Source organism: Apium graveolens, chromosome 8 (assembly GCF_009905375.1).
Source record: "Apium graveolens cultivar Ventura chromosome 8, ASM990537v1, whole genome shotgun sequence".
NCBI classification, from domain to species: Eukaryota; Viridiplantae; Streptophyta; class Magnoliopsida; order Apiales; family Apiaceae; genus Apium; species Apium graveolens.
The window spans coordinates 260,973,355-260,998,037 of NC_133654.1; the positions used below are offsets into that span (position 1 = coordinate 260,973,355).

Here is a 24,683-nt window from a genome sequence, read left to right on the forward strand (position 1 = left end):
TTGTTGTTTTATTATTTTAATTTAATATTTTATTAATTATATTTGTTAAAAAAGAGTAATGTCTAAATAAGTATAACAGAATATATCTTCCATTAGTATATTATAATAGTTATTTATAATAATTGCAATTAGGTTTTAATATAAATAAGTGTAAAAACTAAGCCAGTAAATAGATGTTGAAAAATATATACTCGGACCAATTAATAGATCTTGTATTCAAAATAAAATATTTTAATTTAGAATTACTCAGGTTGAAGATGAAATTCAAATCTTGGACTACTTTATATAAATAACTATTACTATTATATCTAATCATACATAATAACTAGGATTTTAGCAATCAAACTAAAACCGAGTTTAATGAGATTGAAGTGATTTTTATTAGGTTTACCTTGAGAAATATTAGCATGTTGTTGAAATGGTGTACTTAAAAACACACACTTAAAAATGGACGACGCAAAGTGGTGACATATACAATCTATGTGAGTGAACTAAGACAGCTAGTGTTTTAAGAGTTTGAGTTTAATATCATGTAACTTTTTAAAAATTTATTTTGAAATGAAATTTTAAGATTTGAAATTTAACATTTAAAATATTTAATATTATAATTTGATAATAATTATATATGCACACACATGACTAATATAATATTTGATAAATAAATAATATTATTGACTTAAATACATATTTTATTGAAATTTATAGGTATGTACACAAATGATAATTATTTTTAAATTAGAAAATAAATTTTAGTCTAGATTAAAAATGTGAATTACACAAAGTTTATTTTTAATCTTTTTTAACTCGGATCAATCATACACATTATATTATTTTAGCCTAAGTCACATTATACCACTCAAATTCAACTAATTATATTCAAATATAATTTATTTTGTTTGAACTCGGATATATGATGTAATTTGTTAGCCTTGATAAAAGTATATATTATTTTATTATAATTACCCTATTTTTTTAATTTGTATTATCTTAGACTAATTGTATAAATCTTTTCAAGTGTGGTGAAAAGTCTATATAGTTTTTTTTATTCTGACACTGTTAAACAAAGTGTCGAATTATCTGTAGTTTTATTTTAATAAAGTATATATATATTATAGACATAGACCCGTAAATATATAAGCTCCTTATATCAACCAAATCCAAATAATTATATTTAGTTTGTTTTGAATTTTATTTTAGTCCCACAATATTTTATTTTAGCCCGGATGGATGAGTAGTATATATTATTTTTTTAGCCCGATATATATCATTATATTGGCTAACGAATTACATTTCAATTTTAATTTTGTTTTATCTCGGTTCAATAGTTAAATTACTTTAATTGTTTCAGTAGTATTGTATTATTTTGTTTCGGTCGGGGTCTATTAACATATTTAATTCTATTTTTATTTAAAATAAAATGGTATGGATACTATAGTCACTAAAGAAACCCGTAATTATATAAGCCCGTTATATCAACCACATTCAAGTAATTATATTTCGTTTATATTGAAATTTTATTTTAGTCTAGTTTGAATATTATTTTGTTTTATTCCTGATGAGTAGCATATTATTTTTAGCTCGAGCTCACTAATTCACTATATCGACAACGACTTATCTTTCAATTTTAATTTTATTTTTCCCAGTTCAATTATTGAATTTTTTTTAATTATGTCAATAATATTTATTATTCTGTTTTATTATGATGCGGCAAATTTATGTAACTATATTTAGTTTTTTTATTTGTTATTTTAACAAGTATTAATAGTATAAATTTGTTTAAGCCTGGATGAATCCTGTATATTATTATATTTTATCCCGGGCCATTATACATATTCACGAATCATCTTTTGATTGTTTAAGATGGTTCATTAGTATATTTTTTGGCCCGGGTGAATATTATATATTATTTAATTTTGGTCAGAGTCTGTTATACATATTTCGTGAATATTTAACTTTTTTATATAATTATAAATTTAGAGTATGATCAAAATATAGGTGATCAGACTAGACTACCAACAAAACCTTTATTTGTTTCATGTTAAATATAACTGACTAGATAAGCCCGGCCCAATCAGCCAGACCCCAACCCCTAAAAGACCAAAGAACAGGCACAAGTCAATTCCCTATTAAAACACTCACGCTCGGCCATACCGAGCACCACCTGACAAACCCTATAAACACCCTGACATGGGCGACTGATATCCACGTGGGGGATTTTGACATGCCGCTAGCAGTCACTAACCCCCATACCAGACAACCGCCGCCCACGTCAACAGATGGGACAGCTCCTACACACTCCCCCAAACACACGTGATGCCCACATGCTCTCATTCCCTATAAATACCTAAGAAAACAATAGGTAAAGGGGTTCACATTTTTTCTCTATAGTAAGCTTTACCTTTTCTAGCTTTGTCTCTCTAGAGTTTGGCCGGAATACTTACTCTTACACCGGAGGTGTCCCCGGAGATCCCATCTCCGCCAGACATTCTATTTCAGGTACCTCTTTCCTCGAACTTCACCCAACCCAGGATAAAGAAAAGCACACGAAGATCTAGAGGCTTATCATTCGGCGATAGAAGGAGGGGCACCAAAGCTCTTCGGCCCAGCATCCGGTCTTGAACCAAAACTCCACCTCTGTGTTGATTAGTACTTAACTGGGTCAAGACTCAATTAACATCCAATCAACATTCGAGGCTGAATCACAGCATCATGACAATAACCCGATCCAACAACACCCTCAACGACTATCGAGAACCGTCGGCACTTCAACAAACTCCACCCTCTCCACCGGTCGGTGAAACCAAAGTCGAAGACCAGATGCAAAAACTTGACCGGCACGCCGTGGCCCGTGAGAGGGAGCTTGCGCGCAAAAGAACAGTCGAGGCATGTACCCATCCAGACACCGGTCCTCCTGCACTCACACTCGGATCAGCAGTCACTCACAAAATGACCGCACGGCAGCTACAGACACTAACCCAACCCCAGCTAGCAGCCCTCGTGAGCTTCTACCAATCCATAATTACCTATTAAGGATAATTAAGTAATTTCAGTGAATACTGACCGATCGACTACCAAACTTTTAATATTTCATCTATTATAATATAGTACTAGCCTAAAATCTGTGTGATACACTGTTATTTTTATCATCATAAATTATAAATAATTAAGGCTCTAAGAGATTTTTTTATCAACTCCGTCAAAATTCACGAACAATTAAAATCAACGAAAATCTTTTAAAATCCATGAATTATTATCAATTCTTCAAAATCTCAATTGAATACATCCCTAACTAATTTAAGTTAGTATCGACTGGTCGACTACCAAAATTTTAATATTTCGTCTATCATATCATAATATAGATAATATAGACTTTATAAGCTGTGCGTATATATTGGATTGCAGAGCATTTGGATCAGGTTGATTTTGATTAAAAAAGTGTTCAGTTGGGAGAAAAAAAAAAGAGATTTAAGATATTATGGATGTGCTCGTTAACTTGGATAAGAGTGTGACAGAAAAATTTCTAGAAAGTAGAATCAGCAAAGAATAACGGGGTTGAGGTGTGTTTTTTGTTATGTTTTTCATTTTTGTTTCCCGGAAAAAGTGCAATCGAGACATACAAAAATGCAACTACTTTTGCTATGTTGCTTATAATAATTTTCTTAAATTTCATTCCTTGCTTAGTAAAATTTGGAATTGCCCTAATTTGATGACCTACTTAAATTAAGATAGTGTAGGGAATGAAATGATGTTAAAAAGGGTGAGTATGAACAGTATGCCTCATTTAATATGAACCCTTTTTAATGTTTGACTTCAATAAACTAATATAAAAATTAATTCAACTTATGAAAATTCATAACAAAGGATAATTAGATAGATTAAGCGTGTAATATAGTAAATTTTTTAATATTTCAACAATTAAAAAGAAAATGTGTAATTAAAAAGAAAATGTGCCAAAGGGACAGAGTACGCTAGGTAGCAAGAAGCATTTATGTAAACTACTGCATCAGGGAATCGAAAGCTCCCTGGCCTACACGGCATTTTTCCACATGGACTGGACTTGGTACTCCTTCCGTCCTTAAAAACATTTTTTATTTGTGTTGAACACGTTTACAAATATATACTTTTGATTGTTAATATTTTTAATCTTGTATTAGTATTAAATATAAAAACTTTATTGTATTAAAATACTCATAAATACGAATCCAACAAAATCACTCATTACTATGTTTGATCTTATAGATTAGACGTAAATTAGTAATCAATCGCTTACCATGATCAGTACGAAAAGTCAAAACGGGAAGATAATTTTGGGACGGAGGGGGTATCATTTTGGAGTCCAAAAAATCCCGTATTAACGCTGTTACGTATGTAGATGACGTCTTAGGTCTAGAGAGCCTATCAGGTCTGGAGAGCTAAAACCAGTGTTCTAGTTTTTTTAGAGCATCAATGCATTGTACTATTTTGTTGTGAAATTTACAGGGTCCAAAATTGTGTAAAAGTTACAATATTTTCATATTCATCTTCAATCCATATACATTAAATCTGATACAATTCTTGTAATGTATAGGTTATTTGTTAAGATTAATCTTGAATATTTGCTTTACCTATTTACTTCAGTCGTATTTAAATAATTGATTTTGTCATTAGAGTGATTTTAGGAGTATCTTCAAATAAAATCAGATTAGCATTAGAGAAGATTGTGTGGTTAATTTGTCTCATGTTTTGTAGCCACAACATGTGGGGTTATTCTCTTTAAAACCTTGTATTCCTTTCAGTTTGATTATTGAGAAGAGTAGTTCCAAAAACATATCACTATTTTGCATTGTCTTTACAAGTCCTAAGTTCATATACAGATACAACATTTGGTATAAGAGCGAGGGTTTCTCTCTGGAACGACTGAAGCACATATGTCAAAGACACAAGCAATGGATATGGGAAAGAATAAGGGAGGATCAATGGGTCTGAGTTACCCCATGTTAAACCGAACGAACTACACCGTGTGGGCAATGAAAATGAGAGTGCTAATGCAGGCACATGGAGTCTGGGAGGCGATTGAACAAGCCGATCCAAAGACAAGAACCGTAGAAGACCGGGTAGACAAGGTGGCTCTTGTAATGATCTATCAGAGTGTCCCAAAGGATATGTTACTCTCTCTTTTGGAGAAGAAGAAGGCAAAAGATGCCTGGGAAGCGCTGCGAATCATAAGTCAGGGTGCAGACAGGGTTAAGGCGGCTAAAGTACAAACCTTAAAATCAGAATTTGAGACCTTGAGTATGAAAGATACGGAGGCACTGGATGATTTCTGTTTGAAACTCAATGGGTTGGTGACAAACATATGTGTACTGGGAGAGGATGTGAAAGAAGCCTACGTGGTTAAGAAACTGCTATGTGCAGTTCCACAAAAGTTCCTGTAAATAGCTTCCACTATGGAATAATTTGGAGATTTAGAAACTATGACGTTGGAGGAGGCAATTGGTTCACTAAAGGCGCATGGAGAAAGGATAAAGGGGAACACAGAAATGCCAGGAGGTCAACTATTGCTTACAGAGGAGGAATGGTTGGCCAAAGAGAAAAACGAGGGCAAATTGCTACTAACTAGAGAGGAATGTCAAAGACGCGCGTATCGGGGAAATACTGGAGGAAGCTCAGGGGTGAGAGGAGGTCGTGGAGGAAGAGACAAAAGCAGAATTAAATGTTACAACTGCCACTTATATGGACATTACGCTGCTGAGTGTAGAAAACCAAAGCGAGAGAATGATGGAAAACAAGAAGTTTTTATGGTAAAAACAGATGAATATGAGCAAGCACTAGTACTGGCAAAACACGAATTAATGCTGAATGAAAACAACGTGACACCAAGATTGATGGCAGAGGGAAAGGTGAATGGTGATAGTTCAAATATATGGTACCTGGACAACGGTGCGAGCAATCATATGACGGGAGATAAAAGAAAATTCTTGGAACTGAATAGAGACATAACAGGCACTGTGAGATTTGGAGATGGCTCAACTGTGAAGATCGAAGGCAAGGGATCAATAATTTTTAAGTGCAGGAATGGCGAAGAAAGGATGCTACATGAGGTATTCTATATCCCTTCTTTACACAGCAATATAATTAGTTTGGGCCAGCTTTCAGAAGAAGGTAACAAAGTTGTGCTGAAAGGTACACACCTATGGGTGTTTGAAAAAAACGGGACTTTACTCATGAAAGTACAACGTTCACTAAACAGATTGTATAGATTGATTGCTGAGACTGTAGAGCAAAATTGCTTACTGTCTAAAGTAGATGAAGTAACTAACTTGTGGCACACTCGTCTGGGACACGTAAATCACCTTTCAATGACCGTGATGAACAAACACAATATGGTGTATGGTTTTCCAAAGGTGTCAGTGCCGAAGGAGGTCTGTAAGGGGTGCTTGGTATCGAAACAAACAAGGAAAAGTTTTCCACAAAAATCAAATTATAGTACAACGAAGGTCCTACAACTAGTGCACGGTGATTTGTGCGGACCCATAGAGCCTACAACACCAGGAGGAAACAAATATTTTCTTCTTCTGGTAGATGACTTTAGTCGTGTGATGTGGGTGTATATGTTGAAGAGCAAAGATGAAGCATTGGACGCAATTAAGTGCTTTAAAGCAAAGGTTGAAGATGGTGCAAAAAAGAAAATAAGAATGCTGCGTACAGACCGTGGAGGGGAATTCACTTCGAATGCGTTTAAGAATTTTTGTGAGAAAGCCGGAATAGAAAGACAATACACAGCACCTTACACACCCCAACAAAATGGGTGGTAGAGCGAAGAAACAGAACTGTTGTAGAAATGGCACGTTGTTATTTGAAGGAGAGGAATTTACCAGCATTGTTGTGAGGAGAAACTTTTCGTCATACAGTGTATGTATTAAATCGCTTGCCTACCCGAGCTTTGTCAAATCAAACGCCTTACGAGGCCTGGACGGGAAACAAACCAAACGTAGGACATCTACGGGTGTTTGGATATCTAGCACATATGAAAGTTGATGGTGCTCACATAAAGAAATTAGATAACAGGAGCATTCAGGTAATCAATCTCGGGAGTGAACCAGGCACCAAGGCGTATAGGCTGTTTGATCTAGTTGAAAAAAGGATATATGTGAGTAGAGATGTTATTTTCGAAGAAACTATGAGCTGGTCTTGGTCAGAACTTGAGGAGTTTAATTCATGCATGTCAAACACGTTAGTGACGAGGTTGAAGAAGACGATGTATTAGACGTTAGTGAGACATGGGGAGGTGAATTTGAGACACCATCACGCATACAACAAAGCACTACGATTAGATTGTTGAGACTGTGGAGCAAAATTGCTTACGGTCTAAAGTAGATGAAGAACTATTATTTATGGGAATCGATGAACCATTGAACTATGAGCAAGCTGAAAAAGAAAGAAACTGGATGGTTGCAATGGACAACGAGATCGAATCAATAGAGAAGAATGGCACTTGGAAACTGACTGAACTACCAATTGGACACAAAGTGATCGATCTGAATTGGGTGTTTAAATTGAAAAGGGACGCAGAAGGACGAGTTGTGAAGCATAAAGCTCGCTTAGTAGCAAAGGGATATGTATAAGAGCATGGTATTGATTATGATGAGGTGTATGCCCCGGTTACAAGATTGGAAACGGTCCGGCTCTTACTAGCATTTGCAGCTAAAAACCACTGGCAGGTTCACCATCTTGATATGAAGACGGCGTTTCTTAATGGATATATCAATGAGGAAGTGTATGTCGCACAACCAAAGGGATATGTCAAAGAAGGTCAAGAAACTCCAATATAGGGGTGGGGTATCAATGTATAGAATATTGTTTTTCTAATAAATTTCTGTTATGCATTTTTGCTATTCAATCAGTAAAATTGGTGAAAGAATAGTGCTAAAAATAATATTGAAGAGAATTAATATAAAATATAACATTTTTGAGTACATAGCAAGGTGGAAGACGACTATCACTTGAATTCTCAGAAAAATACTACTTTTATTCTGCCACAAGAACTTATGTTCGCCTAGTAGTTAGGCCTATATATGGAAAATTCTATTTCTTTCCATTCCCAGCCGGCGGCGAACGACTTCTGCGAATAGAACTTAAAGGTGGTGGAGGACTTTCGTAATCTTCACTACCATTCGGACCTGCAAATTTCGATGATAATTAAATATCAAAAAATCAAAATCTAATAATTGTAAGGACCGGCTTTTGTCTGGATAAAAAAGTAGGTGCCAAACATTCACAAAATAATACATGTATACTTCCATTAAAACTAGGGAAAAATACCTAGCCATGCGGAGTATTCGTTATCAGCAGTTGCAGATGATAGAGAAAGTATGAGGAGAAGACTAATGATTAGTAACCAGAGCGAGTTCTTGATCAGTACAATACTTACATTAATACTTACACTGAGCTAGTTAGCAAATTTACCCAGAGTTATACCTGTAGAGTTGTAAGAGTAAGCACTTAAATTAATACTTACACTGAGCGCGCACATATATATAGAGAGGAAATTAATACATGTGCAGAAAGGAACCAACGCGGACCTGCCCGGCAATTTACATTATTTGCAGCGAGCTTAATATAGAGAGGAAATTAATACACAGAAAGGAACCAACGCAGAACTTGCCGGGCAATTTACATTATTTGCAGCGAGCTTAGGTGTCATTTAGTTCAAAATATGGTATTGAGTACGAATTAGTAATCCCGTTAGACTGGTATACAGATCAAATATCATATTTGATATCATGTATAATCCATATATACAGAGAGGAAATACATGTACAAAAAGGAACCAACACGGTACCTACCTGGCAATTTACATAATTCTCGGTGCACTTAATATTAAATTGTGTATGCCTAGCTATGAAGTACTCTTTCGTCCCTAAAAACGTTTTCTCTTTGTACTTGACACGTTTGTCAATGCACACTTTTGATCGTTAATATCTTTAATTTCGTATGAATATTAAATGTAAAAATTTCACCCTATTAAAATACTCATAACACGAATCCAACAAAATCACTCATGACTATATTTAGGCTTATAAATTAGATGTAAATTAATAATTTGTCTCATGTTATGAACAGTACCAACATATCATTTAGGAATTGTTTAAAGGAACAGAAGGAGTATCATATTACTTTTGAACCCCAGCCAGCGTTTTGTTTTTTTTAGCAACTTAATTGCACTTCTTATAACGTTTTTTGGTCTACATTTATTAAATACGTAAATTGAAATTTATGTGTACATATGCAAACCTAACTAATGTATACTAAGTCATGTATAAATAAATTAAAAATTTATGTTTACTGACATAATGCAAGAGGCTTACCTGTGTTAAACCTGATCTTTTTTCAAAAAAATTAGGCTTACAGATCTCATGATTAAGTATTTATTCTTAAAAATTCGGCATGACATACAATAATCTCTTACCACTAAAGATATCTCATCACACTTTCAATCATAATTCTAAATTAATAGTGACATGTAAAAAAGTGTTCTAAATCTATTTAAAAAAATTATTTTTAATATCTCATTACACTTTCAAACATGATCTTAAATTAATAGTGGCATGTAAAACAGTGTTCTTAATTCACTACAAAAAAACTGTTAACAAATATCACTTATTTAATATTGGTTGCAACAATGTTATAGGATTTTTAACATCACTGTTTTCAAAAGCGATGTTAAAATAATATTTACACATCGGTTGTAGGCCTTTTTAAAAATTAAAATAAACATGCGGTATACACATTCCCCGAGCTTAATAACATTCCACCTTAGTTAGTTAAAAACATTTAACCCAACCCATTTTCTTTTCCCACGCTTGTGTACAAACTCAAAGGAATTTCCTTTTTTTCCTCACAAACTCACTCTTCTCACAATCTCACCTTTCAGTACTCTCATTCAAGAACTCTAATTCAAACTTTATCAAAGCCCTTAATTTGCACTCTAATTCAAACCGTAGTTTACAGATTCTTAATTCAAACTCTACTTTTCGAACTCCAATGTTGAATCCTAATTACCTTTAACCCTATCTTTTTATTTTAGTAAAACTCTAGATTTTTGTTAGTTCGGTGTAGAGAAAACTTTATATTGGTCGACTGTGATGTTATCTGCTTCGAATCCGCTCAAATTAGTAAGTATTTTTTAATTTTGTTTCAAAATTAAAAATTTGTTTTTAAAAAACTTTTTCTTTATATTGGATCATCTACAAAGTAAGTTATTCTTCGGTTTTAATGTTATTTTTATTTGTATATGTTAAGTAATTCTTGTGTGTTTTGTTATTTGCAGGGCTTTATTTGTAATTTTTGCTTGGCAAGTGAATTGAAAATCCTATTGGTAAGATCGAAGAATCTAAGGTATGTGTGGTGGAGTCATGCTATTACAATATGCTTCTTATTTTACTCAGATGTTACTAGTATGTTGTTGACTGTTAGATCTTCAAATTGTCATTACTGTTATAGCTTATGAGTTACCAATTTAAAAATCTGAATGTTCTTAGCCTTCATATCTATTTGTAGTTATGACTCCACGTGTCTAGTTCTGCCTAAGTGTTCTGTTACTTTCATCTTTTTGTTGTCTTCGAGCTTAAGAGCACCCACAACACGGGGTCATTTACTATCTAGAATTACGTGAAGTGGGTTAAATATGAAAATTGGGCCTTCCCTACCATTGTATGAAAGAGGAGAGAAATGGGCAGTCCCTCCATGCTGGGACTGTCCCAGTTGTTTACTTTAATATATTTTAATAACAATCATAATCATATATTCAAAGTCATTCGGTAGACATTATTTTTGCTTTTTCAATTTAAAGAGTTACTCATTGATATTGCTATAATATAAATATTTTATTACATAAAAAACCGTGAAATGGACCTATCATTGGAGGCGCGTAGCCAAGATTTGTCCGGAAACCATTTTGCTTAGGTGGGGTCAATATATTAGAAAAAAGGTATGAAGCGCTGGGGTTGCTCTAAGGTCGCAGGCTGATGCTAATTATTTCTAATTCTAGTATTTTGCACTGCTTGATACAAAATTGATTGGTATTAAAAAAAAAGAGAATAGACATTATTTACTGAATAGTCTGAGCTTTAATTAGTCATATCCATGCAACAAAGTGTGTTATACTGTTCCTTTTCTTGGCCAGGGTAACTATAGCCATTCAACTTGTGTTTTCAAGCATTGCATGGGGGACTTAAATTGAGCTTTATGAGAAACTGCTCCTCAGTGTCTTTGATGTTATAGATGAAGAGAAGTTCACTAGGATTTTTCTATGCTTTACATAATAAAGGATGATTGTATAAAGTTTTAATCTTGTAAGATATCATATACTATTATTATACATAAGAGAGTTAAACTTTTTGAAGCCCTACAATCGACTTGACATAAGTTAATTATACAGGAATATTTGGTACCATTTAATAAAGAAAAATAAAAAAAAATAATGAGAGTATAGAATTTAATAAAATATGTACGAGCTAAAATACTAAAATTAGTTTGAGAAGTATGGTAATACAAAATATTATATCAATACACTGAAGTTGACTCGGCATCGGACCTCCCTTAAGTATTGAATAGGATTTTGGTTGTTTTTCTTTCAACTATGGAAGAGTTCTCATGGTTTGATTTTTGTACGTGCGTACATAGTATGCGTTAAGCTCCTCATAAGGTTTTCCATTTGTATATCTGTAATACTAATACTAGACTACTCTGCCCAACTATACTTGTCCAAGTGCCCTTTCACTATAAGCAGCTAGTTGATGGGGTTTCTTGACATGGAGTTGGGAAATGGACTGAGATAAAGAATGCTTGTTTTTCCTCATCTTCCCATCGCTTAACAATTGATCTCAAGGTATTTTTATTTCTTAGTTTTACGGTTTTCCAGCGCTTTTAATTTTGAATCTTAAATCTATTTTCTTTTGGCTATTCAGGATAAATGGCGAAATCTTTTGAGTGCTAGTTGTAGACATTTTGAGACGAACAAAAGGGTAAGTTATATTGTTGTGACGTTCTGCATTTGTACTCCGATAATTGTAACTTTTTGTTCAATGAAAGAGTCAGAGCTATATTGATGGTAGTATGTTTTAAATACCATTTATCAGACTTTTAAACCATTATCTCATCTTAATGCCATTAATATAACTGAACAATCATATTATGATTACATTTTTCCTAAAAATGCAAACCTTTATGCCAAATATGATATCATAACTAAATTGTAAAATAATTTACATGTTATTTGTGGGAGCAGTAGACAATCCCTAAACTGCAAGATAATTTATCTAGTAGGCAGTAATTTATGTATAATGCAAAGTAGAGGGGTCGAAGGAGCTAGTTTCTTGCAAGACTTTTGATGTGATTGCATTTATCTTTGTACTGTGACATCATGCTGCAAGGCCAACAATTCAGCATCCATATGAAAAGAAAGAAGAAGGTTGCAAGAGAAAGATATTGATCTGTAGCGTTTGAGAATTTCATTTTGACTTGTAATATTGTCGTTTTGAGAATTATGTTTTTTATTTCGTCAATGTTGTATATCAGAATCCTTTGTATAGTTTGATAAAAATAATAAAATTGTTATTTATATATGATTGACTATGCTTGTTCCTCTTTTCATTTTTGCTTTTGGTATCTTTGGTGCAAATATATATATATATATAAACACACACACACACTAGCAGATATCGTAGTATGCCTAATACATCATTTCTATTTACACTAGCAGATATCGTAGTATGCCTAATACATCATTTCTATTTACAGAAGCATTGTTGTACAAGGTAATTGACATAGTTAGAAATGATGTATTAAGTCATCTTTCACATTAGTCCAAAACCGATGTCAAAAACAGGTACATATTTTTTTTTTGCTAAGTTGAGTATATTTAGACAAAAAGGACACGGATTAACCCTTGTTCTAGGATAGGCCCCTAGAAACCACTATCTATAATCAATCTAAATAAAGATTGAGGATAGAAAGCCAAAACAACACAAGGCAAGAACCTAATCTAGGACTACCAATCTGCAATGAGCCCTATACAATCTGAATTTTTAAACCATACAGATGAAGAAATGCGAGCCATAACATCCACTAGGATACCCTGGAAGAGTTTGTTAGGGCCAAACCTCCCAAGTATGATAGCAAAAAATTTGAAGGCATAAGAGGGTCAAGGATTTTAACGATTTATGCTTCACTGCAAGGCAAAATTCCAGGAGCTGCACCCAGGTGGTACTGTCAAGAGTCATCTTTAATTTGCTGAAAATGGACTGCAACACAAAACTACTATAAGAGCAGCTAATGAAAGGATGATCATGGGACTCGAGGCCACCTACACATAGACAACAAAAGCTATCCACTTTCAAACCAAATCTGGTTAGTCTATCTTGAGTTGGGAGACGACCTAGACAGATTAACCATTCCAAAAATGCATAACGCGGAACCACCAAGTTGTGCCAAACACCAGGACTCCGGGAGCATTCTTGACCTCTATACCGAGTCTTGTCCCAAATGAACCAAGTTTTAATTTTCTTTAAATCCAAATCACACCAAGTTAGTGTATCAGATTTTGAGGAATCAATGGCTGGAAAATTAAAAGTATGTATCCAGGAAATTAACTTTGGATTAAGATGGTGAAGACTTGAGTTCAGCTGTGGGAGTCTCCAAGTACCCAAGTTGATAATAGAAGAAACCTTTACAGTCATAGTGGATCTCGCTTGTAAACAAACATTGCCATTGCTATGATTTGCAAGGCATCCATTTTGCCACCAAGGGTCCATCCAAAGAAAAGTGTTAGCACTATTACCACTGTCATAAGAAATAAACCGTCTCGCATTATCACGAAATTGAAGAATTTGGCGCCAGATCCAGGAGCAATCAGTAGGCATGATCACTAACCAGATGGAAGAGTGCTTGAGGTGAGCGGAGAGCACCCATTGCACCCATAGAGAGTCCTTACGGGATACAATCTTACATAGATAGCAAAGTAATTGAGAGTGGTTCCACTCTTCCGGATCCCGAATGCCAAGCCCTCCTTCATATTTTGAAGACAAAGTTTTTGCCAACTTACCTTGGCTCCCCCTTTTTTCTTAGTATCTCCTTTTCATAGAAACCTCGTTAGGAGCTTACGGATGTTCCTATAAACTCCTTTAGGAAGCAAAAAATGGTTTGTCCAAAACGCTTGAATAGAATTAAGGATTACCTTGATGAGCAGTGCTCTACCAGCAAAGGAGAGCAAAAAATTCGTCCAATTGTCCATCTTGGAGAGCAACTTCTCAATGAGAGGCATACAATCATTAGTACTTAATTGGGAAGAAATGAGAGGGATGCCTAAGAATTTCACCGGAAGAGAACCATGCGGGACCCTATAATGTTGATCGAACCAGTGCACAACTTCAGTGGTGCATTTGCTCAAGAAAACAGTGCTTTTGTGTATGCTAGGCTTGAGATCGCTTAATTTGGAGAAAGCATCAAGGCTGCTCATAATATGATAAATCGAGTCTTTGTCCCTTCGAGAGAAAAGCAGCATCATCCACATAGAAAAGGTAGCTGAGTTTGAGGCTCTTGCATTTCCAGTGATGATGAAAGTTACTCGGGCTATTGGAGAGCAAACAAGACAAAACATTCATGCCAATAGAGAATAAATACGGGGAGAGAGGGTCACCTTGACGAAGACCCTTCGCTCCTCTAAAGTAACCTGTCAAAGCACTATTAATCTTCACAGAGAACCGGGGCGTAGTGACACAAGCCCTAAGCCACTGCACAAATTTGTCACGGAACCGCATTTTGTTCAAGGAAGCAAAGATAAAGTCCTAGGTAATCGAGTCAAAGGCTTTGTGAAGGTCAATCTTTAAAGCACATCTTGGCACACCTGATTGACGTTGATAGCCTCTAAACAATTCTTGAGCCAATAAAATCTTATCCGAGATGCTTCTCCCAAGAATGAAAGCTGATTGAGAGGAGTGGATCAATGTTGACATTAGAGGTTTCATACGATTCGCAAGAATTTTTGCAATACACTTGTAGGCAACAGAGCATAGGGAGATTGGCCTATAATCTTTCATGTGAGTTGGGGTTAAAGTTTTCGGAATCAGGGTAATTGTAGTGGAGTTAATTCCAGGGTTAATTTGCCCCGAATCAAAGAAGTGTTTAACAGCCTTGCAGAAAACGTCCCCAACAATGTCCCAAGTGGATAGGAAAAACTTCACATTAAAACCATCAGGTCCCGGGGCACTATTCTTCTTCATGGTCTTGAGAGTACTGAGAATAATTTCTGGAGTAATCCCCATCAAAAAAAGACTCGCCTGATTTTCAGTTACTTGAGCACACTATAAAGATCTAAGATCAATTTCTTGATAAGGAGGAGGAGACCCCAAAGAATTAGAAAAGAATTCTACAGCCACATTAGCAACAGCTTGGTGACCAAACACAATTTCACCACTGTTATTTTTTATGGCTAAAATTTTGTTCCTATTCCATCGACCCTTGGTTTGGTTAAAAAAGAACTTCGAGTTATTGTCTCCCAAGTGAAGCCAGTCAACTCTAGCTTATTGTTGCAAGAGGTTTTCTTCTTCTTCAATGCATTTATCGAGATTTTTTGCAGCCACCGACTCAGACTTGCACAAGTCAGAATTCAAGGGGTCCATGTCAATGGCTTCCTGAATTTCTTGCAGATTAGTACGAGCGATAGAAACATTGGTGAGAACATTACCATGCTGTTTATTGAGAGACTTTAATTTAACCTTGACCTCCTTTAATTTATGGCATAAAATGCTCATCGGGTCCCCAAAGCAAATATAGGCCCATCCTCGCGTCACTGCCTCCTGGAACCCTGTTATATCTCTCATAAAATTAAAAAATTGGAAGGGCTTACGTATCTTTTCAAGCTACATAGGTATGTGGAGCAATAAAGGAGCATGGTCTATGATCCCCTTTATCTTAACATGGACCAAGCTTTCAGAAAAATCGTGGAGCCAAGCTGCATTACGAAGCATTCTGTCAAGGCGCCTATGGACCAAATTATTAGGGCGTTTGTTCGACCACGTGTGGAGAGGCCCTATAGTACGAAGATTGCCAAGGCCAGCTTGTAAAATACTATCTTTAAACTGTTGCATATCCGGGGTCCATTGCTCTCTACCACCAGCCATTTCCTCCATTACAGCGACGCAATTGAAGTCACCACTAACCACCCAAGGAGAAGTGATATCCTGAGATTGCAGTCGTAAGTTATTCCATAGAGGGACTCTTTCATGGGCCTTATTGAAAGCATAGACAGCCGTAAGAGTGAAATGAAGCTGCTTCTCAATATGAGTAACGTGACAGGTAAGATGTTGAGCCGATTTGGAATGGAATGTGACAAACCATACGCTCGGGTCCCAACCAAACCACACTCGGCCGTTATCATGATATTCATAATTAAATAACCATCTCCAGTTTTTATTAATACGCTTTGAAACTGCAGCACTATTAGTAATTTTAACTTTTATTTTAAGACAACACAAAAGAGAAATTTGATTTGCATTAATAAAGTCCTTGACTTCACGTTGATGAGATTTCTTATTTAAACCTCTAACATTCCAAGTGCCTATATTCATTGAGAAGGATGAGTTGCTGTTTTAAGACTAGCGAGTCTCACACTTTTCTTGCCTTGAGCTTTTACTTGCTTACCATTAGCCTTAATGTCCGCATGATCAGTAGAAGAGTCAGTGGGAGGCTTGAGTCTCAGAATAATAGATAGGGAAGGAGGTGAGGCCTTTCCTTTACGTTTACGACTATTAGGGGGCATTCCACCCTCCTCCAACTCATTAAGGGTCCCAAAGGGATTGTGGGTTTCAATAGGTTCCTCAAAATCTTGGGTAGCAACTTGATAGTCCTGAGATGGATATTGGGACTTGGCATGAGATTAAGTAGCGCGCGCGTTGGGCGCCTTGTCTGTGCGTAGAGCTGGGGACTTGACTACGCGCTTCGTAGTTCGAAGGCGGCCTGGCGATTGGTAACAATCTGAAGCCCTAGGTGAGTCCTGGGACTCAACAGGAAAAACTTGTGTTCCCACTGGATCCTTTTGGGCAGATTCACCCACAACAGCATTTTGATCCACATCAAATTCATCCAGATTATCTTCATTATTTAGGTTTGCAACTCCACAGTTTGCTAAAACTAAGTCATCATCCATTGTGACGTCACAGCCCAAAAAGGTTCCAGTCACTATTTTAGTCATATCATTATTTGCCACAAAGTCTTCCATTCCTTTCTTGTCTATCAAATCATTCTCAATGACTTCTGTGTTCTCAACAGGGGTTCTAGTACTGGACCTGGTTTCTGCACTCTTGGTTCTCCCTTGATTTTTGTTGACACTATTGTTTGGGTTCTTAGCCCGTGGTGGTTCTCTTTCAGGGTTATCTGAGCATCTAGAGAGAGATTGTACAAATGCCTTGCAAATGTTGCACGAATAGGGTAACTGAGAGTATTCAACCTCCACCCTAAACTTATCTTCCACTCCTTTGCTATTGAGTAAAGGAACCATAATATAAGGAGGCCTTGGAGAGTTGTACTCGAGTTCCACCAACACCCTAGCAAATTTATAGGGAGAAATCGACTAGTGGCCTCATCAAATTTCATCACTCTACCAATAAGCTTAGCAATCATAAAAACTCCAGAGCTTGAGCAACAATACGAAGGTGGGATGTTTCACAACTTGATCCAACAAGGAACTTTGTCAAAAACATTTCTTTTAAATTCCGAACTTTCCATCCATGGCTTGAGAAAAAGAGAATAACCTCCCATTTGGATAGAATTAAGATTCAACACTGCTTTCATATGCTCAATAGTATCAAATTTAAAAGTGAAATAGCCCTTCGTATTATAAAAAACATTAAGCAAGCCACGATTTTTCCACAAACCCATAGCTCGTTCTCTAACAAATTTGAAGTCAAAATTTCCCCCAATGAAGTGCCCTATGCAGCTTGTGTCCCATTGTTGACGAGCCAGAACTAAAAATTCTCGTTGAGGTATCAAATTCAAAGACCCATCAGGATTAGTTGTAAAGGCAGCCTTGTGTTCAGAGGATGGATTAATATTTGGTATGGACTGTTTAACACGATCACTCCAAGTGACAATTTTTTGACCCCCACATTGTTGTTTGAAAGGGGGTCCTTAGAACGTTGTTCAGCCCTCATCGCAGTTAGGTTATTAACAGCAACAATATCCGCAGCAGCCGACACAGTGGCCCAGCTGCCCCAAACGCCCCAATATTGGCCACATCCGCATCAACGTTATGTTCCATATTAACATCTTCATTAACTACTACATGTCTCGCAGTACTTAGAACAGCATTATGTTCACAAACCAAACTTAACACCCCATTTTTCACTGCAAAATTATCTAGGAGATTTTCAAGTGATTTTGACATTACCTATCTATACATCGGTTTTCACAGTTTTTAAAATCAACCCAATCGATATATATTGACGTTTTTTCAGTAGTGATCATTTATGTATATATGCGCATGATAGACTTAGACATTAAATTCTCGATTCCTTTTTTTACCGTCACATTGGATTGTGTGCAGTCAAATTTTCCAAAATTTGATCAAAATTTATCAATAATTTATAATTAAATGAATTTAAAAAATTAAATATTTAAAAAGTAGATTCAATCTATTTTAATATATAATATTCAGTTTTATTAAATAATACTAGCCTAAGACCAGTGCACGGTTGTTTTAAATAATTGTTGTTTTATTATTTTAATTTAATATTTTATTAATTATATTTGTTAAAAAAGAGTAATGTCTAAATAAGTATAACAGAATATATCTTCCATTAGTATATTATAATAGTTATTTATAATAATTGCAATTAGGTTTTAATATAAATAAGTGTAAAAACTAAGCCAGTAAATAGATGTTGAAAAATATATACTCGGACCAATTAATAGATCTTGTATTCAAAATAAAATATTTTAATTTAGAATTACTCAGGTTGAAGATGAAATTCAAATCTTGGACTACTTTATATAAATAACTATTACTATTATATCTAATCATACATAATAACTAGGATTTTAGCAATCAAACTAAAACCGAGTTTAATGAGATTGAAGTGATTTTTATTAGGTTTACCTTGAGAAATATTAGCATGTTGTTGAAATGGTGTACTTAAAAACACACACTTAAAAATGGACGACGCAAAGTGGTGACATATACAATCTATGTGAGTGAACTAAGACAGCTAGTGTTTTAAGAGTTTGAGTTTAATATCATGTAACTTTTTAAAAATTTATTTTGAAATGAAATTTTAAGATTTGAAATTTAACATTTAAAATATTTAATATTATAATTTGATAATAATTATATATGCACACACATGACTAATATAATATTTGATAAATAAATAATATTATTGACTTAAATACATATTTTATTGAAATTTATAGGTATGTACACAAATGATAATTATTTTTAAATTAGAAAATAAATTTTAGTCTAGATTAAAAATGTGAATTACACAAAGTTTATTTTTAATCTTTTTTAACTCGGATCAATCATACACATTATATTATTTTAGCCTAAGTCACATTATACCACTCAAATTCAACTAATTATATTCAAATATAATTTATTTTGTTTGAACTCGGATATATGATGTAATTTGTTAGCCTTGATAAAAGTATATATTATTTTATTATAATTACCCTATTTTTTTAATTTGTATTATCTTAGACTAATTGTATAAATCTTTTCAAGTGTGGTGAAAAGTCTATATAGTTTTTTTTATTCTGACACTGTTAAACAAAGTGTCGAATTATCTGTAGTTTTATTTTAATAAAGTAATATATATATTATAGACATAGACCCGTAAATATATAAGCTCCTTATATCAACCAAATCCAAATAATTATATTTAGTTTGTTTTGAATTTTATTTTAGTCCCACAATATTTTATTTTAGCCCGGATGGATGAGTAGTATATATTATTTTTTTAGCCCGATATATATCATTATATTGGCTAACGAATTACATTTCAATTTTAATTTTGTTTTATCTCGGTTCAATAGTTAAATTACTTTAATTGTTTCAGTAGTATTGTATTATTTTGTTTCGGTCGGGGTCTATTAACATATTTAATTCTATTTTTATTTAAAATAAAATGGTATGGATACTATAGTCACTAAAGAAACCCGTAATTATATAAGCCCGTTATATCAACCACATTCAAGTAATTATATTTCGTTTATATTGAAATTTTATTTTAGTCTAGTTTGAATATTATTTTGTTTTATTCCTGATGAGTAGCATATTATTTTTAGCTCGAGCTCACTAATTCACTATATCGACAACGACTTATCTTTCAATTTTAATTTTATTTTTCCCAGTTCAATTATTGAATTTTTTTTAATTATGTCAATAATATTTATTATTCTGTTTTATTATGATGCGGCAAATTTATGTAACTATATTTAGTTTTTTTATTTGTTATTTTAACAAGTATTAATAGTATAAATTTGTTTAAGCCTGGATGAATCCTGTATATTATTATATTTTATCCCGGGCCATTATACATATTCACGAATCATCTTTTGATTGTTTAAGATGGTTCATTAGTATATTTTTTGGCCCGGGTGAATATTATATATTATTTAATTTTGGTCAGAGTCTGTTATACATATTTCGTGAATATTTAACTTTTTTATATAATTATAAATTTAGAGTATGATCAAAATATAGGTGATCAGACTAGACTACCAACAAAACCTTTATTTGTTTCATGTTAAATATAACTGACTAGATAAGCCCGGCCCAATCAGCCAGACCCCAACCCCTAAAAGACCAAAGAACAGGCACAAGTCAATTCCCTATTAAAACACTCACGCTCGGCCATACCGAGCACCACCTGACAAACCCTATAAACACCCTGACATGGGCGACTGATATCCACGTGGGGGATTTTGACTTGCCGCTAGCAGTCACTAACCCCCATACCAGACAACCGCCGCCCACGTCAACAGATGGGACAGCTCCTACACACTCCCCCAAACACACGTGATGCCCACATGCTCTCATTCCCTATAAATACCTAAGAAAACAATAGGTAAAGGGGTTCACATTTTTTCTCTATAGTAAGCTTTACCTTTTCTAGCTTTGTCTCTCTAGAGTTTGGCCGGAATACTTACTCTTACACCGGAGGTGTCCCCGGAGATCCCATCTCCGCCAGACATTCTATTTCAGGTACCTCTTTCCTCGAACTTCACCCAACCCAGGATAAAGAAAAGCACATGAAGATCTAGAGGCTTATCATTCGGCGATAGAAGGAGGGGCACCAAAGCTCTTCGGCCCAGCATCCGGTCTTGAACCAAAACTCCACCTCTGTGTTGATTAGTACTTAACTGGGTCAAGACTCAATTAACATCCAATCAACATTCGAGGCTGAATCACAGCATCATGACAATAACCCGATCCAACAACACCCTCAACGACTATCGAGAACCGTCGGCACTTCAACAAACTCCACCCTCTCCACCGGTCGGTGAAACCAAAGTCGAAGACCAGATGCAAAAACTTGACCGGCACGCCGTGGCCCGTGAGAGGGAGCTTGCGCGCAAAAGAACAGTCGAGGCATGTACCCATCCAGACACCGGTCCTCCTGCACTCACACTCGGATCAGCAGTCACTCACAAAATGACCGCACGGCAGCTACAGACACTAACCCAACCCCAGCTAGCAGCCCTCGTGAGCTTCTACCAATCCATAATTACCTATTAAGGATAATTAAGTAATTTCAGTGAATACTGACCGATCGACTACCAAACTTTTAATATTTCATCTATTATAATATAGTACTAGCCTAAAATCTGTGTGATACACTGTTATTTTTATCATCATAAATTATAAATAATTAAGGCTCTAAGAGATTTTTTTTATCAACTCCGTCAAAATTCACGAACAATTAAAATCAACGAAAATCTTTTAAAATCCATGAATTATTATCAATTCTTCAAAATCTCAATTGAATACATCCCTAACTAATTTAAGTTAGTATCGACTGGTCGACTACCAAAATTTTAATATTTCGTCTATCATATCATAATATAGATAATATAGACTTTATAAGCTGTGCGTATATATTGGATTGCAGAGCATTTGGATCAGGTTGATTTTGATTAAAAAAGTGTTCAGTTGGGAGAAAAAAAAAGAGATTTAAGATATTATGGATGTGCTCGTTAACTTGGATAAGAGTGTGACAGAAAAATTTCTAGAAAGTAGAATCAGCAAAGAATAACGGGGTTGAGGTGTGTTTTTTGTTATGTTTTTCATTTTTGTTTCCCGGAAAAAGTGCAATCGAGACATACAAAAATGCAACTACTTTTGCTATGTTGCTTATAATAATTTTCTTAAATTTCATTCCTTGCTTAGTAAAATTTGGAATTGCCCTAATTTGATGACCTACTTAAATTAAGATAGTGTAGGGAATGAAATGATGTTAAAAAGGGTGAGTATGAACAGTATGCCTCATTTAATATGAACCCTTTTTAATGTTTGACTTCAATAAACTAATATAAAAATTAATTCAACTTATGAAAATTCATAACAAAGGATAATTAGATAGATTAAGCGTGTAATATAGTAAATTTTTTAATATTTCAACAATTAAAAAGAAAATGTGTAATTAAAAAGAAAATGTGCCAAAGGGACAGAGTACGCTAGGTAGCAAGAAGCATTTATGTAAACTACTGCATCAGGGAATCGAAAGCTCCCTGGCCTACACGGCATTTTTCCACATGGACTGGACTTGGTACTCCTTCCGTCCTTAAAAACATTTTTTATTTGTGTTGAACACGTTTACAAATATATACTTTTGATTGTTAATATTTTTAATCTTGTATTAGTATTAAATATAAAAACTTTATTGTATTAAAATACTCATAAATACGAATCCAACAAAATCACTCATTACTATGTTTGATCTTATAGATTAGACGTAAATTAGTAATCAATCGCTTACCATGATCAGTACGAAAAGTCAAAACGGGAAGATAATTTTGGGACGGAGGGGGTATCATTTTGGAGTCCAAAAAATCCCGTATTAACGCTGTTACGTATGTAGATGACGTCTTAGGTCTAGAGAGCCTATCAGGTCTGGAGAGCTAAAACCAGTGTTCTAGTTTTTTTAGAGCATCAATGCATTGTACTATTTTGTTGTGAAATTTACAGGGTCCAAAATTGTGTAAAAGTTACAATATTTTCATATTCATCTTCAATCCATATACATTAAATCTGATACAATTCTTGTAATGTATAGGTTATTTGTTAAGATTAATCTTGAATATTTGCTTTACCTATTTACTTCAGTCGTATTTAAATAATTGATTTTGTCATTAGAGTGATTTTAGGAGTATCTTCAAATAAAATCAGATTAGCATTAGAGAAGATTGTGTGGTTAATTTGTCTCATGTTTTGTAGCCACAACATGTGGGGTTATTCTCTTTAAAACCTTGTATTCCTTTCAGTTTGATTATTGAGAAGAGTAGTTCCAAAAACATATCACTATTTTGCATTGTCTTTACAAGTCCTAAGTTCATATACAGATACAACATTTGGTATAAGAGCGAGGGTTTCTCTCTGGAACGACTGAAGCACATATGTCAAAGACACAAGCAATGGATATGGGAAAGAATAAGGGAGGATCAATGGGTCTGAGTTACCCCATGTTAAACCGAACGAACTACACCGTGTGGGCAATGAAAATGAGAGTGCTAATGCAGGCACATGGAGTCTGGGAGGCGATTGAACAAGCCGATCCAAAGACAAGAACCGTAGAAGACCGGGTAGACAAGGTGGCTCTTGTAATGATCTATCAGAGTGTCCCAAAGGATATGTTACTCTCTCTTTTGGAGAAGAAGAAGGCAAAAGATGCCTGGGAAGCGCTGCGAATCATAAGTCAGGGTGCAGACAGGGTTAAGGCGGCTAAAGTACAAACCTTAAAATCAGAATTTGAGACCTTGAGTATGAAAGATACGGAGGCACTGGATGATTTCTGTTTGAAACTCAATGGGTTGGTGACAAACATATGTGTACTGGGAGAGGATGTGAAAGAAGCCTACGTGGTTAAGAAACTGCTATGTGCAGTTCCACAAAAGTTCCTGTAAATAGCTTCCACTATGGAATAATTTGGAGATTTAGAAACTATGACGTTGGAGGAGGCAATTGGTTCACTAAAGGCGCATGGAGAAAGGATAAAGGGGAACACAGAAATGCCAGGAGGTCAACTATTGCTTACAGAGGAGGAATGGTTGGCCAAAGAGAAAAACGAGGGCAAATTGCTACTAACTAGAGAGGAATGTCAAAGACGCGCGTATCGGGGAAATACTGGAGGAAGCTCAGGGGTGAGAGGAGGTCGTGGAGGAAGAGACAAAAGCAGAATTAAATGTTACAACTGCCACTTATATGGACATTACGCTGCTGAGTGTAGAAAACCAAAGCGAGAGAATGATGGAAAACAAGAAGTTTTTATGGTAAAAACAGATGAATATGAGCAAGCACTAGTACTGGCAAAACACGAATTAATGCTGAATGAAAACAACGTGACACCAAGATTGATGGCAGAGGGAAAGGTGAATGGTGATAGTTCAAATATATGGTACCTGGACAACGGTGCGAGCAATCATATGACGGG

At 34.9% G+C, this 24,683-nt stretch overlaps 2 protein-coding genes and 1 long non-coding RNA gene across 3 annotated transcripts; 2 read left to right on the forward strand and 1 right to left on the reverse strand.

Moving 5' to 3' along the window:
- The first annotated feature begins 4,925 nt into the window (after positions 1-4,925).
- LOC141680792 (uncharacterized) lies at positions 4,926-5,414 on the forward strand. The gene has a single exon (XM_074486914.1). The coding sequence runs from the start codon at positions 4,926-4,928 to the stop codon at positions 5,412-5,414; it is 489 nt and encodes a 162-aa protein (XP_074343015.1).
- Positions 5,415-7,906: 2,492 nt separating this feature from the next.
- LOC141676986 (uncharacterized) lies at positions 7,907-8,404 on the reverse strand. The gene is made up of 2 exons (XR_012557275.1): positions 8,302-8,404; positions 7,907-8,159 (listed from the first exon to the last, which is right to left on the reverse strand). It is a non-coding gene; the product is annotated as an uncharacterized LOC141676986 (long non-coding RNA).
- Positions 8,405-23,667: 15,263 nt separating this feature from the next.
- Positions 23,668-24,156, forward strand: LOC141680793 (uncharacterized). Its single transcript, XM_074486915.1, has one exon. The coding sequence runs from the start codon at positions 23,668-23,670 to the stop codon at positions 24,154-24,156; it is 489 nt and encodes a 162-aa protein (XP_074343016.1).
- Positions 24,157-24,683: the final 527 nt, after the last annotated feature.